We start from the raw sequence: 18,716 nt of genomic DNA on the forward strand, positions 1-18,716 counted from the left end.
TTAGCAGATTGTAGAGGGTCTGTGTTGGGGAGCGTGAGCTGTAATTTGTGAATCGAATCATAGAGATAGATACCTGTCCTGCTGGAATATTGGGGAGGGTGGGGAGGGAGACTCTTGAAAGAATAAAAAGTTTTTTCATAGACAGTGGTTAGAGATTTTAGGCATGTTTTTCAACTTCATTTTTTCCAAAAGACTGCGTTAAAATTCCTTTTCATTATAATATGGTGTAGCAGTTTGTTCTGTCGTACGTAGGTTTGTCATGAGCTGGCATCGACTCAGCAGCAGCTACCGGCAACAACACGGTGTATTTATGACATAGCAAGCTAAGATTTAAGGAGAATACTTATATCCAAAGTAACATTGTAAACTGGTGACGTTCTTGTCATTGGTGTGGACACATCTAAAAATACTGCATTCTTAACGTGTTTTTCAGTATGCAAGTATGCTTGCCACAAAAAGTGCTGTCTGAAAACCACTGCCAAGTGCTCTAAGAAGGTAAGAAGTTACTACCTATCAGTAATAAATAACATCTGTTTTGTGTGTGTGCGTCTTCCGGAAAGAAAATCAAGGCCTCTTTGGTGGTTTTTTAGAGCAGTGGTTTTCAAACCTTTTGACCACAAATCCCAGTAAGAAATATGTTTTATGTCATGATCCAGCACATACTTACGGGGTATATGTGTATATGACTTAAATGGTTTTCATGAAACGGGGTGATGCAAATGGTTAATGGTGCCCAGCTACCACCAATGACTGTGCTGACAGGGTACACAACAGAGAATCCCTGACAGAGCAAGAGAACAGTGGGATGCTGACCTCAAATTCTTGTAAAAAGACTGCTTAATGGTCTGAGACTGGAGGAACCCCAGAGGGGTCATGGTCCCCGGGCCCTCTGTTAGCCCAAGACTGGAACAACTCCTGAAGCCAACTCTTCAAACAGGGATTGGACTGGAGTATAAGACAGAAAATGACACTAGTGAAGAGTGAGCTTCTTGTCCCGTGTAGATACATGAGACTATGCGGGCAGCTCCTGTCTGGAGGCGAGATGAGAAGGCAGATGGGGGGACAGGAGCTGGTTGATTGGTCACAGGGAATACAGGGTGGAGAGGAAGAGTGTGTTGTCTCATTAGGGGGAGAGCAGCTAGGAGTACATAGCAAGGCGTGTATAAGTATTTGTAGGAGAGACTGACTTGATTTGTAAACTTTCATTTAAAGCACAACAGAAAAAAAAATCAGCCGTTGACACACATGGGTCAGCATGAGTCAAAATCGACTCGATGGCAACTGGGTTTTTGTATTTATTTTTGCTACATATGAGCCACTATGTTGATTTCCCATCCTACAGTTTGAAAAACACATATTTTAGAAGTTTCTTACTTCCCTAAGTAAGAGATTTCTTACTTCGTTACTTTCTTCCTAGGAATTGTCTTTAAAGTGGTAGGCTGCACTTAAAAATGAACACATTTAAAACATGAACAGCAAATTTCATCAGCATAGTTGATGTTTTTACATATTTGGGTACACAGCCAGAACTAGATGATACTGAATGTATACTCTTTGGTACCTTAGGCTTAAACGAACTAATCATTTTTGAAAGATTTCAGGCTTTTATTGGTCGATGTATAATCGTGACATTATTTGTTATTTATTAGTCACCTGCTGACAGTTGTAACAAAGCTGTGCAAATCTGAACTATAATATAAATGTGTGTGTTTACAGTCTCTATATAGACTTTGCATTTGCTTAAAATCAGAGGACAAATCATTGCAAAGTTCATAGGCAGGTTTGGTTCAGAGCTTAAAATACAGTGAGTGTGGGACTTATACTTTCAGCTAAGCTGGAATAATTTGTGACAGATCAGTACTCTTGCTGAGAACAACCAAAAAACCATCTTTTGGCAAACATCAGAGAAGAGAGCTGCCCAAACAAATTAGACTTTAGGGACTAAGGTCCTGGATGCAAGGGAATTGCAGAGTGCTGAATCTATATTCTGTGAGATGCTTTTCTCCTAGTGGAAATTTCCTGGGTTTTGGTGTAGGGCAGGAAGCCAAGAATCTAAGCTCAGAGCCACATTTAAGAAACAAAGAAGCCAGCGAAGCTTTTAGCAATCTCATAGGGCTGTAGAGACAGAAATGGAGTTTGGAACTACTGTGATTTGAGGAGCCATGATCCAGACATATAGAAAAGTGAGCCTGAAACTCAGAGATTTTTTTCCTCAGGGCATTTTCTGAATTCTTAAACCACACAGGGCAAAAAACTAAGACGCTAATCAGAAAAGCAGGTTAAAATTTTCTATAGTTTCACAGTGATAAGGATTAAAAATTGGGGTTGTAGCATCCACCATCAAAGAGAGACCCTAGTAAACACTCTAGACTTTCAGAGTTAAACTTAATTTTTTTGTTGTTGTTGAAAATATCAAATTAATTTTTACATTAATTTCAAAAAATAGAATTTTTAAATCTTTTTGCTTTAGATTGTTGGTTTCAACCAAATGAAACTAATTGATTGACCTAATCAATCAAGCTATTTAAAAAATTTTTGTTTAATGCCCTCAGACATTTTTTTCCTTTGTTTTTATAAACCTTAACTATTAACATTCCTAATACCCTAAGGAGAGTTATAGCCTTTAAAGACCATAAATTATGTGTGTGTGTGTATGTCACAGTAGTAGCAAAAAGTTAAGACTGAAGTTTATTTTGTTTTAATCATTGCAGCAAGCATTATTACTATATTTTATTTTTTCAGAAATTTATTGGGCGTTTACCATATACCAGGTACTAGGCTGTGTATGTTCATCTGTAACTTAATTTTTACAACAACCATCTGAGGTAGAAAGATGATATTCTTGTTGCAAATATGAAATAACCTAGCCAAGTTCACATAGTGATGATGCTAAACTTTTAATATGATCTTCTGTTCCAAGATTGAGTGTCCTTTCAGTTATGCCTCACATCTAGAAGTACTTTTTCAGAGATGTTACCTGGTATTAATTTAATTTGATATACTTCAAAATAGGGATGCAATAAATTACCTAAGAGTTAAGTGTTGTAGTGCAGGGTATATGTAGGTGAATGATGCAAAATAATGCAAAATTGATTGTGTCTTCCCCTATTTAAAATTCTTTGGTGGCTTCCTTATTCTCAGGGTAAGACCCAAATTCTGTATATTAGTACTCAAAATGCTTTATAATCTCTTTCTACCTTTTTTCACTTTTTATTTCAGCCATACCAAATTAATTATAGTTTTCCATCTCTGTAGCTCTGTGTTTCCTGTGCTTTTGAGGTAGGTTCTCTTCTTGCTGTCTTTACGTTGCTTTTCAATACTTTGGTTAAGCATCAGGTCTTCTGGAGGTCGTTAGTTGTTTCCCAGGCCCATCCTTCCTGATATAGCTGCCTCTCTTCAGTGGTTACATAATACCTAATATATCTCTTGTTTCTGTTTTACTCATCTTCACACACTAGGACTCTTAGTGTTAATACTAGTCTTAGGGTGAGGACTGTCTCCTATTTGATTTTATTTCCCTGATACCTAGCAGTTAAATGGTAAATATATTCTTGTAAGACTGGAAAGAGAAATTAGGACTAGATCAAGTAAGGTCTTGAATGTTAGACTCAGGAATGTTTGAACTTCATTTTGGTGTATAATACTTAGCCGCTGAAGGTTTTTGAGGAAAATATAATATATACAGATACACCATAGAATATATTAAAAGGGAAGAAAATGGATGTGGGGAAATTTATCAAGAAGCTGTTGGAATAGTCCAAGTTAATGGTGATACAGATTTGAATTAGACAAATAGAAAAGAGAGAAACAGAATAAATAAAGAGAGTGTACAGACTGACTCCCCAACGTGTCTGTCAGTTTGTCTTACTGTGGGGGCTTGTGTGTTGCTGTGATGCTGGAAGCTATGCCACCAGTATTCAGATACCAGCAGGGTCGCCCATGGAGGACAGGTTTTAGCTGAGTGTCCAGACTAAGACAGACTAGGAAGAAGGACCTGGCAGTCTACTTCTGAAAAGCATTAGTCAGTGAAAACCTTATGAATAGCAGCAGAACGTTGTCTGATACAGTGCTGGAAGATGAGCCCCCCAGGTTGGAAAGCACTCAAAAGATGACTGGGGAAGAGCTGCCTCCTCAAAGTAGAGTCGACCTTAATGACGTGGATAGAGTAAAGCTTTCGGGACCTTCATTTGCTGATGTGGCACGACTCAAAATGAGAAGAAACAGCTCCAAACATCCATTAATAATCGGAACCTGGAACGTACAAAGTATGAATCTAGGAAAATTGGAAATTGTCAAAATGAAATGGAACGCATGAACATCGATATCCTAGGCATTAGTGAGCTGAAATGGACTGGTATTGGCCATTTTGAATCCAACAATCATATTGTCTACTATGCTGGGAAAGACAACTGGAAGAGGAATGATGTTGCATTCATTGTCAAAAAGAACGTTTCAAGATCTATCCTGAAGTACGACGCTGTCAGTGATAGGGTAATATCCATACGCCTACAAGGAAGACCAGTTAATATGACTATTATTCAAATTTACACATCAACCACTAGGGCCAAAGATGAAGAAATAGAAGATTTTTATCAGCTGCTGCAGTCTGAATTAATGGAACATGCAATCAGGATGCATTGATAATTACTGGCCATTGGAATGCAAAAGTTGGAAACGAAGAAGAAGGATCCGTAGTTGGAAAATATGGCCTTGGTGATAGAAACAATGCCAGAGATCAAATGATAGAATTTTGCAAGACCAATAACTTCTTCATTGCAAATACCTTCTTTCACCAACATAAACGGTGACTGTACACATGGACCTCGCCAGATGGAACACACAGAAATCAAATTGACTACATCTGTGGAAAGAGACGATGGAAAAGCTCAATAGCATCAGTCAGAACAAGGCCAGGAGCCGACTGTGGAACAGACCATCAATTGCTCATATGCAAGCTCAAGGTGAAACTGAAGAAAATGAGAGCAAGTCCACGAGATCCAAAATATGACCTTGAGTATATCCCACCTGAATTTAGAGACCATCTCAAGAATAGATTTGACACATTGAACACTAGTGACCGAAGACCAGACAAGTTGTGGAATGAGATCAAGGACATCATCCATGAGGAAAGCAAGAGGTCACTGAAAAGACAGGAAAGAAAGAAAAGACCAAGATGGATGTCAGAGGAGACTAAAACTTGCTCTTGAGCGTCGAGCAGCTAAAGCAAAAGGAAGAATTGATGAAGTGAAAGAACGAACAGAAGATTTCAAAGGGCCTCTCAAGAAGACAAAGTAAAGTATTATAATGACATGTGCAAAGAGCTGGAGATAGAAAACCAAAAGGGAAGAACATGCTTGGCGTTTCTCAAGCTGAAAGAACTGAAGAAAAAATTCAAGCCTCGAGTTGCAATAGTGAAGGATTCCATGGGGAAAATATTAAATGATGCAGGAAGCATCAAAAGAAGATGGAAGGAATACACAGAGTCATTATACCAAAAAAAATTAGTCGATGTTCAACCATTTTAAGAGGTGCCATATGATCAGGAACCGATGGTAGTAAAGGAAGAAGTCCAAGCTGCTCTGAGGCATTGGCAAAAAACAAGGCTCCAGGAACTGATGGAATATCAATTGAGATGTTTCAACAAACAAATGCAGCACTGGAGGTGCTCACTCGTCTATGCCAAGAAATATGGAAGACAGCTCCCTGGCCAGCTGAGTGGAAGAGATCTGTATTTATGCCTATTCCCAAGAAAGGTGATCCAACCAAATGTGGACATTATAGAACAATATCATTAATATCATACACAAGAAGAATTTTGCTGAAGATCATTCAAAAACGGCTGCAGCAGTATATCGACAGGGAACTGCCAGAAATTCAGGCCTGTTTCAGAAGAGGACGTGGAACCAGGGATATCATTGCTGATGTCAGATGGATCCTGGCTGAAAGCAGAGAATACCAGAAGGATGTTTACCTGTGTTTTATTGACTATGCAAAGGCATTTGACTGTGTGGATCATAACAAACTATGGATAACACTGCGAAGAGTGGGAATTCCAGAACACTTAATTGTGCTCATGAGGAACCTTTACATAGATCAAGAGGCAGTTGTTCGGACAGAACAAGGGGATACTGATTGGTTTAAAGTCAGGAAAGGTGTGCGTCAGGGTTGTATTCTTTCACCATGCCTATTTAATCTGTATGCCGAACAAATAATCCAAGAAGCTGGACTATATGAAGAAGAACGGGGCATCAGGATTGGAGGAAGACTCATTAACAACCTGTGTTATGCAGATGACACAACCTTGCTTGCTGAAAGTGAAGAGGACTTGAAGCACTTACTAATGAAGATCAGAGACCACAGCCTTCAGTATGGATTGCACCTCAACATAAAACAAAAATCCTGGCAACTGGACCAATGAGCAACATCATGATAAACGGAGAAAAGATTGAAGTTGTCAAGGATTTCATTGTACTTGGATCCACAATCAACAGCCATGGAAGCAGCAGTCAAGAAATCAAAAGATGCATTGAATTGGTCAAATCTGCTGCAAAGGACCTCTTCAAAGTGTTGCAGAGCAAAGATGTCACCCTGAAGACTAAAGTGCGCCTGACGCGAGCCATGGTATTTTCAATCACATTATATGCATGCGAAAGCTGGACAATGAAGAAGAAAGACCAAAGAAGAGTTGACGCCTTTGAATTGTGGTGTTGGCGAAGAATATTGAATATACCGTGGACTGCCAAAAGAACAAACAAGCCTGTCTTGGAAGAAGTGCAGCCAGAATGCTCCTTAGAGGCAAGGATGGCGAGACTGCGTCTTACATACTTTGGATATGTTGTCAGGAGGGATCAGTCCCTGGAGAAGGACATCATGCTTGGCAGAGTACAGGGTCAGCGGAAAAGAGGAAGACCCTCAACGAGATGTATTGACACAGTGGCTGCAACAATGAGCTCAAGCGTAACAACGATTGTAAGGGTGGCACAGGACTGGGCAGTGTTTCGTTCTGTTGTGCATAGGGTCACTATGAGTCGGAGCTGACTTGACAGCGCCTACCAACAACAACAACTGACTGACTAAAAGAACTTGGCAACTGATTGGATGCAGGGTGAAGGAGAGGTTGAACTGATTGGTTGTTGGGTTGAGGTTGGAGAATGTTGCAGGAAAAAAAGAGGTAAAGAAAGATTTAGGAAAAATGTTTCAGTCTCAAAGATAATACCTGGCATTTTTCTTTTCTCTGAATTACTTCAAATAATTGTAAGGCTAAGTTGTTCTGTTGTACTTAATAAGGGATAGTTAATAAGGATGGTCTTAGATCCACTGTTACATTCAGTAAGAAACAGCCATAGCACTAATCCTGGGCCAATCTGTGTGTTTTTCTGCTTTTAGCTATATCTTCAGAATTCGGTGAAATTTCTCTAGGGCTTACATAGACATTGAAGCATTCTTGTGCTTGAGAAATTACTGGCAACTTGAATTTATATCAAATCAATAGATTTTCTAATGGTACCTGGTAAATGTTCAAGCTCTTTACATACAAAGACCGTCTCTCTTCTCCCATGCCTAAATCCCACCCTTGCAGATAGAGGTTTCAATAGGAAGGGTTACGGGTACAGTGGCTGGTTGCCATTACCCCCATTCTCCACTCCATTACGTATTTTCTTTTGGTGATTCCCTGTGGGAGAGGATTGAAACTAACATCTCACTTATACTCATTTATATTCTTAGCATTAATCAAAATACCCTTTTCCCCCAACCCTCCTATGTTCATAAACTTCCGGAAAATAAAAAATAGTTCCTCTCAAAGAAATGGTTAAACATGTTTGAATGTATTTAGAAACAAACCATTATCTTCCGTTTAGTATGACCCAGAGCTGTCATCTCGACAATTTGGGGTTGAACTGTCCCGTTTGACCAGTGAAGACCGAACTGTTCCTTTAGTGGTGGAAAAGCTCATAAACTACATTGAAATGCATGGATTGTATACAGAAGGTATTTACCGAAAGTCTGGTTCAACTAATAAAATCAAGGAGCTTCGACAAGGTCTAGATACAGGTAAGATAATATCCTCCAAATCAAGACCAAATATTTGTACTTAAATAGGTATTTTCATGCTCATAAAGTTTTCATTACATGTTGATCTTTAATTTGCAGCCAGAAAAATCCAGTCTTTTCTGTGGTGCTCGTTTGCTATCTTGCAGCTTTCTAAAAGGTCTTTGGTATTACATAGCCAATTCAGCAAGCGTATACTGAGTGTATCATTTATACAAGACATCACTAGGCATTTTCAGACAGATCTCATTTAATCTTTTCAAAACTCCTGTGAGATATGTGATAACTCTAATTTACAAAGGAGAAAATTAAGGTTTAGGGATTACAAATTGCTGATGAAGATGTAGGACATGGTGCTAATGATTTTATAATAATTTTAACAGTCCTATGAATTAGGCATATTATTATCCCCATTATAGAGGATCTAGCCCAAAGACTCATCATCAATAAGTGGCCAAGTTGGGATTTAACTTCTTCAGAACTATAATCTAACTGTTGCCTGCTAGTCTCTACTATTCTGACTTCAAGTCTGGTTCTCTTTCCAGTGCCTTTTCTTGCCTTTCTACATTGATGACGTAGTCACTTAACTTTATAGTTAGTAGGTTGAACACGTGTCTTTGTAGAGCTCTAGCCTCAGTCCTGGAGCATACTTAAGAGGTTGACCTCAGTCTCAGCTTCTACTCTTTAATGATATTGAGAAGAAATAGATATTTTTGAATCAAACTTAGGTACAAAGTTTGTTTCTGTGTGGCCAAGAATGTATTCACAATGCTGTTTCTTTCTAGTTTGTTCAGTGACGAATTATTATGGAAATAATAACAGAAAATATCTCATAAAACTCTGTCAGAAAGTTCTGTCTTCCAGAGACTCTGTCTGCTGGTTCACAGTCAGTTGGCAACTGTCTGTAAACTATAAAGTAACTGTATCTTGGAGCAACACAAGTGAAAATAACTCCTTTTGTTTTCTTGATCATCTAGTCTGTATAACTTTAGGGGAATTTATACGTAAAATAGGATAAAGGTGTTTTCATTTACATCTCCTTAAGCTCAATTATCACTGTACTTTCATCTCTAAAAATGCCTTAATTGTCCTCTGGGCCTCTTTTCCATTTGTCACCTAAAGCATTTCCATTCAAATGGCCACTTCATGGACCAGTTTACAAGAAAATAAATTCAGAAATTGAGAGCAAAGTATTTAGGAACATTTATACCAATTGAGCAGTGTTGGAACCTGCAAGTATGTGGTCTTTATTTTTTAAACAAATATATCAGTCCTCAGCAGATTTGGAAAAAGGTAAACAAACAAAGCTGTTGGCTTCTTTAGAAGCACTGTTTGAAAGCATGAAATTAGATTGTAGAAGATATAAGTTGATCAGTTGAAGAAATATGAAGGCTTCTTTTGGTGGTAATAGTTTATAAAATGAATTATTTGAATCTTTTGGCTTTGCAATCTAACTCTTGTCTCTGAATAGATGCTGAGAATGTAAACTTAGATGACTATAACATACACGTCATTGCAAGTGTATTCAAACAATGGCTTCGTGATTTGCCCAATCCACTCATGACTTTTGAACTCTATGAGGAATTTCTTCGAGCTATGGGTAAGCACAGGCTTCCTTGGTCAGAGCAAAGGCCTACACTTGAAACAGGAATCCCATCTTCATCTTATTAATTATTAATCTGTGTAGTTCAGAGTTAAGCTTTTGACAGTCAGTACAAAACTGTCAGCGTACTGTCACCTATTCAAATGTTGACTGTTGGGAGACTTATTAAAATGTCAGTATCCTAAAAGTTTTCTATGAATAAGCCACTTAGTTGCTTCTCACAAAGAAAGACATTGAAAGACTAGGGTTATGAAACAGATTAAAAGATTAAGTAGAAGAATTAAGGGTTGGTTGGTTGTTGGTGGTGTTAGGTGCCTACTCATAATAATGCTATGTACTACAGAAAAAAATACTGCTCAGTCCTGTGCCATCCTCACAATCATTGTTATGCTTGAGTCCATTGTTGGAGCCATTGTGTCAGTCCATCTTCTTGAAGGTTTTTCCCTTTTTCTGCTGACCCTCTACTTTCCCAAGCTCCAGGCGTGTAAAATATTGATGAAGGCCTCCCTAAAACTAGAGGTGTTTAAACGCTGAGGCACGCGTGACTCCTCAGATTCCCACGAGACTGGTTTAAAAGCTATGACAGTTGATTTGTTTCAATGGGGGATCAGTCTGCCACAGAATGGCTGAAAAATTAGGGCACCTTTATCCCATTCCTGTAATCAAGATTGAAATAGATTAAAACTCAGGAGACTGCTTAGTGAATAGTGAAAGTCAAGCAAGCAAAAGGAGTTAAGTGTTAACTGTGAGTTGGTCTTCCCCTGTTGTGCAGATTCAACTGCCTCTCCTCAAGAGGGTGAGGAAGGAAGGTAATTTGACAAATTCTCAACCTCCAAATTCCTCAGACTCTATGGGAGACCATTACCCATTTTTCCATACATTGTATTACAAAATTACCTCTTTGTTTTAACAGAATTAGATGATGTAATTCTTAAATTTATAGGTTGCTTTTCACTGATTATATTTTTATTAGCTGCTACCTTAATGGAGCCCTGATGGCACCCTGGTTAAGAGCTTAGCTGATAATCAAAAGGTTGGCAGTTCAAATCCACCAGCCACTCCTTGGAAACTCTATGGGACAGTTCTACTCTGTCCTGCAGGGTCGCTGTGAGTCGGAATTGACTTGACGGCAACAAGTTTGGTTTTTGGATTACCTTAATGATAGGTACCTCATATGTTTGCTTTTATTTCCTCTGAATCATCTTCAAGGACATTACTTTAAGGAATCATTACTGAAGATAATTTATGTATATTTGCTTCAAATGCATAGAATTGCCGTTTCTGTCTTCAATGTCAGTCATCTCTTTTGCCTGACCTTAGATCCATATATTGGCAACTGTCTTCCTCTGGTGCCTGGACCCATCTCACTACAGACTGCCCACTCCCCCTTTAAGTAATTTTTCAGGTCAAGCAGATTCCTAATGCTCCCAGAATCGTCTGTAGTCTTTTGTCATCTATCTTTAGTCTTTTCAAAAGGAAAGAAATTCTTTTTCCCCCATGCCCCTTACAGGCTAAACCTCTAGAGCCAGCCTCTTCTGCTACTTAGCATCTGTCCAGGAGGAAGATATAACATATAAGAAAGAATATTCAGTCTTGTTTAATGCTCTTACTGTTTTTAGGTCTTCAGGATAGGAAGGAGACAATCCGCGGCGTATACTCGGTGATTGACCAGCTCTCCCGAACTCATCTCAATACACTGGAACGCCTCATATTTCATCTAGTCAGGTAACTTCAAGAAGCAAGGATATGTTTAATAGTTCCTCTTGGATTCCTTTAAATATGTGAAGAGCTTCTCTATTTGGAAAACTGGCCGTCTTAGTTATCTAGTGCCGCTATAACAGAAATACCACAAGTGGGTAGCTTTAACAAACAGAAGTTTATTCTCTCACGGTTTAGGAGGCTAGAAGTTTGAACTCAAGGTGCCAGCTCTAAGGGGAAGGCTTTCTCTCTCTGTCAGCTCTGAGGAAGGTCCTTGTCTCTTTTGGCTTCTGCTCCTGATGATCTCCGTGTGGCTTGGTGTTGTTCTTCCCTTTTTTCTGCTTCTCTTATGCTTGTTTAATATTTTATATCTCCAAAGAGATTGATACAAGACATACCCTTCACTAATCCTGCATCATTAACATGAAAAAGACGGCCCATTCCCAAATGAGATTATAATCACAGGCATAGAGGTTAGGATTTACAACACAAATTTTGGGGGGACATAATTCAATCCGTAACACTGGCAGAAGATCTTTTTTTTTTTTTCTATTTATAGTCAACACCTCTCCTACTGAACAAGTGGTTAGGAATAGAAATCCTCAGCTGGGTTACATGGCCCTATTTTAGCTGTGTAACTTCAACCTAGCCTGCTATCAGACTCCTCAGCTAGAAAGGATCAAGTGTCTATTGACATAACCTCATTTGTGGGATGTGGGTTCAGATAGTACTCGGGAGTTGACTGACAAAGAGACTTCAGGAGTAGCCTTTCTTCTTTTGAGTGTAAATATCAGAAGTAATTGGGAAGAACGCAGCCCTTCTTTGTGGTTAAATGTCTTACATGTCTGTCTAAAAAGGCCTTAAAGCCTCTACTTTGCACTCTTCAGACATGTTGGTCTGGTGCTGCTGGCCTTGAGCAGTGGGTCATGAACTTCCCTTGATAAACTATCTGCTGATAGACTATCTCCTGGCCTAGATTACTTCAGTGAAGGAACAAAGTGAAAGTGTATTTCCAGAGGCAGAGGAACGGTTTGGGAAAAGTCTACAGTGACTCCCTTAAATTACACTTTAACTTTGTGCCTCCCGTTGATGTCATAACGTCTTCTTTCTGTCATCTCCTCTGCCTACCTCCCTGTTATTCTCCCATTTTACCCACTTTTCACTTGGGGTTTTTTTTTTCTTCCTTAGGATTGCTCTGCAGGAAGACACGAATCGAATGTCTGCGAATGCTTTGGCCATTGTGTTTGCTCCCTGCATTCTCCGCTGCCCTGACACCACTGACCCACTACAAAGTGTACAGGACATCAGTAAGACTACCACGTAAGGACAGTCATCGTCACCTCTGGAAGACCCAGGGACTTCTGGCTGAGACATGTAGTCATTTCATCCAGATATCAAACATAGCGAATGATTTCATGAATTCAGATGTTTTTAAGAAAATTGCTATGTGCCAACATCTAGACACTGTTAGATTGTCTTATACTGAAGGTGGAAAATCCTTTAGATTCTATTCAGCTGAGTGTTATTAATTTTGAAGGGTCTTATTTTTTAAATGTGGCACTTTCTTAGGACCGCTTATAGTTTCTAAATTTTTTTAAGTTCTATTTTATCAAATTATGTAAACGTCATGTCTTCCTATAATCTGGTTAAATCTGGTCTCTTGGCTCTAAATCCTTTTGGTTTTAGTACTTCAGTACTTGTATATTTTACCTTGGCCTTTTTTCATGGGCCTCTGCTTTTCTTCTAGAGTGGTGGTTCTTAATTTAACTGCAGAAGGAGCTAAAAAAATACTGGTGCTTAGGTCCCACACTCAGAGTGATTTAATTGGTCTAGGGTGTTGGGTAGCCTGAGCATTAGGCTTTCCAGATTTATTCTAAAGTGCAGCCTAAATTGAGAACCACTATTTTAAAACCTGTCTCTGAGCTCAAAAAGTAAGGAATGTTGATTTTTTTCCCCCATCCCCCAACCTCACTACCACACAGAGCTGAAAAACAGTCTATGGGTGCTACGCTTTGTTTTACTTTAACTCTTAACAGTTTTCTCTCCTCCTGTTTCAGCTGTGTGGAGCTGATTGTTGTGGAACAAATGAATAAATACAAGGCTCGTCTCAAAGACATCAGTAGCCTGGAATTTGCTGAAAATAAAGCAAAGACCAGGCTGTCACTGATTCGTAGATCAATGGTAAGATGCAAGTCACAGGTCAAGTGGGGAACTTCCTGGGGTTTTAAGTGTGCATTTGTGGTATAGAGAGGGGTTATTCTCAGAATCTTTTACATAGGGAACAAGTAAAAAAAAAAAAAAAATCACCAAATTTCAAGGTGCTGTGGATTCCTCATTGTTGATCTTTTAGTTCTCTTTAGTTATATGTACAGACTGTATGCAGTTAAATGTGTACAATTTTTAAAATCAAATATTTGGATTAAATGTTGGTGGCTTAATAATCTGCCCTGTTTTCTTTTCCTGTCCTTCCCATGAAAACTTACCTATCCTGACTTTTTTCTCTGCTTTCTTCCACCATCTCTTCAAACCTCAACCATGTCATTTTTTGGTGGTCCTGCCAGCACTCATGAAAGAGAGAGAACTTACTCATTTGCAAGAATGTGATTCATAAGGATATGGAATTCCATCTATCTATGAGTCTACTATTATCAAAATAAAGATTCCTTTAAGGGCTGATTGTTAGGTTTGGGGGAAAGCCTTGGAAAAATGATAATTTATGTCCTCCATTTGCCCACTTTTCTGTTTAATACCTCCTCTTGTAGCCAGTGACCTGTAGATAGTTCTCGTGGACCAGTGAATGATCAGTAGAGTCTGGGTAGCTGGAGAGCTACTGCTGCATTAAAGTTTAATTACTGTTCATTTTCTACCCTTTCCCTCAACTGTGAAATAAAATTACTGTGATGAACACCCACTCAGATTCCCAGTAAACCTCCAAAGAGAAGAGAGAAGCAGTCTTCTCTATCATCACATCGGTGCTTTTCCAGGGGCCCAGTAATGCTTCCTCCGTATCTTCATAGTTTGTGTTTAGATTAACATTAAAGTAACTCTGTTTCTTCCTTTACTATTTAATCTGCCTGACACAGAACAAGTGCCTACAAATGTTTGTTGATTAAGTAAGTGAAAGGTCTTCTCTAAAACCAAATATAAACACAGACTTTTACCAGGCAGTAAAGGTATTAAATAAAGTACATCATAAGATACTATCTGAATCTTTTCCCCAGAAATAGAAATCCCATTTAGAAGTGAAACCCCTTTTGTAGCATGAATTTTCCTGAGCTCAGTTCTGAGAGGCCCAGTTTGGCAGGGCACATCCAGGGAGGAAGGGAAGAGGCCTTTTAGTCTAAAGGTACTTTTCAAAGTAGGTAGATAAGCTGTGCTTTTTTTGCCAGCACTGCAGAAGATGGATATATTCAATCCACTGACAGGTTAAACCTTCTCTTTTAATGGGACAATGACATGTACATTCTAACCTTCTGCTTTCCTTTTCATGTCCTTCCTAATCCAGAAACCTGTACTAATTGCAGTTAGATTTATGAGCATTACCCGCAATTCAGTCTCGGTATGTATTAATATTGCAATGTATCACAGACACTTCACATTATTGTCTGCCATTCATCCAGGAGTTGTTCTGCTCTGTCTATCATTCATTCCTGTCCATCTCCATGTGCAGCCCCAGTCAGGTTCTACATTCTGGCCAGCCTTCACTTTGTTTTCTCTTGCTCTTTTTCTCTAGGTCTTTCATTTCCCTTCCTCTGTGTTATGCATCTATTTGCAGTATACCGGTTTCTCCTCTGTCAGATAAACCGTTTAAAGTGATGACTTATTCCTTAGGAAAATGCATCCTCTTTGTGGATTTCTTCTTTGGTTGAATCGTTCAAGTTGGAAGTTGAAAGCACTGGGTTATCAAATTAGTTTCTGCTTTATGAGCTTTGCTGCCATCAGTCTCCTCCACTCTTATTTTAAGCACCTATTGCCACTTTAGGTATTCCCCATCAGTAATGCTTATTTGTTCATTTATATCTGTGACTTTGATGGCATCTTCCCAGATGTAGGAGTATGGCTCTTACTCTTACCTACCTAGCATTTATCAAGAACAAACCCCCAAAAAAGTGGTTTTTTTTGTCTTGATCAAACTTTGATCAAGACAGAGCAGCAAATAGGAGTGAGCAAGTTGATGGACTAGTTCTAGGCCTAAATATCGTAGTATAATAGAACTCATGTCAGGATTTCTTTGCTGGTGCCTCTGTTCAATTCCACTGATTATACAAAAAAGGAATGGAGAGATGGAAAGCTGAGAACACCAGTCTATGCAGAAATTAATTGCAGAGACTGTGTATAACCAGTTCATTGAGGATTCTTGTTTGGGTATAAATACGTGTCAGTTTTGCTTTTTGTCTAGTAACTGCCCCCCAACTCTGCCATGTCAACCTCCTCTTTCCTTACTGGATGTCAGCTACCTTAGCAGAGTCTTGTCACTATTCCATAATCTTCAAAGGCTCCACTCTCATTTCAGTATTTAAGACTTAGTCTTCTTCGTATTGTAACTTCAGTTACAGGCTTGATCCAGTGCTCATCTCACTCCCTCCCAAGACAGACTAGACCTTAATCTGTGTCTAGATACTTTGGGAATAGGTGGGTAGTCTCTGTCTGTCACACATTTATCCTGTCCCTCATTGTGCCTTTTCCCCTTCTGGTGTTGAGACCCAGAGGAGTGATACGCATGATATCCCAGTGTTGAGGTGGCAGCCCTCTTTCTTGATTGTTTGGCACTGCTCTTCTGGCTCAATGTTGTTGGGCTAAATGAATACAAGTGGTATCTCCACTTTGCCCTGCTGATGATAAGCTCAATCCTATTCAGTTTCCATAAGCATTTCCTTGCAAGATTTGGTTACATCTTTTGGCTAAACTCTGACTGATGGCATTCACACCATGTGATTCTGACATGTATGTTTTTTGTCTCAAGACTTTACTCAATCAAATCTACCTCCCAACTCTTGGGCCCGCAGGCATATTGAAGGAAAAGTTCCATTTGCCATACCTCTTGGGAACCAAGAACTCAAGGGGAGGGGATAGTTTTGCCCATCTCTCCTCCTGATACTTCCGCACCATGCCCACTCCCCATTTTTCTTATCTCCTTTGCACATGATAGAGGGGCAAATCAGTAAGTCTTTCACCTGAACGGAAGACCAAACAAGGAATGAAATACCAGTCTCCCTTTCTTTTAGATGATCTCAAACTTTGATTCTTACCCAATGGATTTGGATAAGACTACTTTTTCCCTAAAAAGGGGGGGAATAGCCTCTTTTCCTAAACCCTTTGGCGTTCCCACCAAAGTCCATAACCCCCCTTTTCCGTCAACTCTTTTAGAGTCACATTGAGGGGGAGGGTGGTACAGTGTTCATAATAGGGCTGGTTCAGTACACTGGAGCCTGTCAGTAAGCCCTGAGGCTAGGAGGAGGAATGCTTTATTATCCTCAGCTTTAGGGTTTAGCCACAGTTTTGGAACAGGAGGATAAATGCCATTTAACCATCCTGTTACTTATATGTTTAGCCGTAGAAAGGCTTTACGCCCAACCTTGTTAAGAACAAGACTGTATCTAAGACGTAGTTGGTATTCAGTAAGCATTTATGGAATTGAATTTCGGAACTGAATCTAGGCTAGATAGCAGTGAGTTTTTAGAATACCCATTACAAAGAAGCTAATCAAAGATAATACCAAAAAAACCATTGCCATCAAGTTGATGCTGACTTATAGCGACCCTATAGGACGGAGTAGAACTGCTGCATAGGGTTTCCAGGGAGCAATTAAAGGTTTGAACTGCTGACCTTTTAGTTAGTAGCCAAGTTCTTAACCACTGTGCTGCCAGGGCTCCAATCAGAGACAATAGCCTTCATGTATTCATAGATAGAAAAAAAATACTGTTTTCTCTTGATGTTTGAGCTGTTCCCAGAGATTATAATTAAGTGCATAGTGACTTCTGAAATGAAGGGTGAAATATGTTTCTGAAAGGTAAATTATCACCAATGTGAAAAATGTTTGAGTCAGATGGTGAAAAATGAGTAGTGGTTTGACAAATGGAGAAATGGAAAGGAGAAAAACAATTGCAGAGGCAAGAAAGCATGGAACAGCAATCTTGAGTTGCTAGAACTGAGACAGGAAGTGGCAGAAGAAGCTGGAAAGATGGATTGGGACCAGATGTATGACATTAAGAATTTTGAATTTTCTGCTTTGAAGCATTTTTAAGTAGAAGAATGTCACCATCGGTATGTCTTTTAAAACATTCTGAAGAAAAACAGATTAGAGCTGGGAGATTCTGGCAGCTGTAATACCAGTTAGGCATCTCTTGACATGCTGTAAATAATCATATCAATTATCATTGAAATAGGTTGAATACTGAGGTAGTTGGAAAATGATCTGTTTCTGTTACTAGGTGGATGGTGGTGATTAGACTTAAAGAACATGATCTCTAACTAGGTTATTCCCATACTGGAATTTTACAACACAATATTCTCACAATCCATCCAGTTATGCCTTTTCTGTAACCAATAAGTTTTATGAATCTGTAAAATTCCCTCAAATTATCCTCTCGATTGATATTACACACAAAAGTTTCTATAGCCAAACAACTTTTGAGATATAATGTCTAGCACTTTGAAAACTTTGACCATGGAGTGCTTTTCTTCGTACTGTACCTAGTCGAACAAATGTTCTAAGAAAGACATTTTAGAAATAGCATTCTGATTTTTAAAGTAGTATCAGTTGCTACTTTGTTTACTTGGTCTGGGGTTTCAAAATCGCTCTAAATATTTTCAGCATATTCCTGCTGGTTGGCAGTACCTGTGAATTTTGTATCATCTAGCCTTGTTAAAGGAGCCCTGGTGGTACAGTGGTTAAGAGCTTGCCTGCTAGCCAAAAACGTCAGCACGTCAAATCTACCAGCCACTCCTTGGAAACTCTGAGGCAGTTCTACTTTGTCCTGTAGGGTCGCTATGAATTAGAATCGACTTGACAGCAACGGGTTTATTTTTTGGTTTTTTATATTTAGCCTTGTTAAAGAACTTATCTGCACGTCTCTATTGGCATATCTGCAATTCTGTATTAATGTTGATAAATACATCTGCGGGGTGAAGCTGTGCAATTGACTACCCTGAAAGAAGCCAACCTACTGCCCCCTCAAAAGTTAAGTATTAATAATTGGAAAGCCAAGAATCAGCCAAAAAGTGGTAGCTTTAAGCTCCAAAGGAAAGAACAGAGAGATTTATAGTGTGGACTTCTTTGACTCCAGCAAAGGGGCCTATCATTTCCTCATGGTGTCTAAGTCTACCATTCACATTCAGGTGACCTGCCATACAGATTCAGAGAAAT

General features: G+C 39.1%; 1 protein-coding gene across 17 annotated transcripts in view; it reads left to right on the forward strand.

Moving 5' to 3' along the window:
- MYO9A (myosin IXA) overlaps positions 1-18,716 on the forward strand; it is a 247,598-nt gene that overhangs the window by 207,563 nt on the left and 21,319 nt on the right. For all 17 annotated transcript variants that reach the window (XM_023552876.2, XM_064267321.1, XM_023552874.2 and 14 more), the window contains 6 exons: positions 434-495; positions 7,860-8,052; positions 9,521-9,649; positions 11,272-11,377; positions 12,539-12,670; positions 13,408-13,531. In XM_023552876.2, coding sequence (XP_023408644.2) covers positions 434-495; positions 7,860-8,052; positions 9,521-9,649; positions 11,272-11,377; positions 12,539-12,670; positions 13,408-13,531 — 746 coding nt within the window. The remainder of the gene's footprint in view (positions 1-433; positions 496-7,859; positions 8,053-9,520; positions 9,650-11,271; positions 11,378-12,538; positions 12,671-13,407; positions 13,532-18,716) is intronic.

The sequence above is a fragment of the Loxodonta africana genome, chromosome 13 (assembly GCF_030014295.1).
Source record: "Loxodonta africana isolate mLoxAfr1 chromosome 13, mLoxAfr1.hap2, whole genome shotgun sequence".
Taxonomy (NCBI): domain Eukaryota; kingdom Metazoa; phylum Chordata; class Mammalia; order Proboscidea; family Elephantidae; genus Loxodonta; species Loxodonta africana.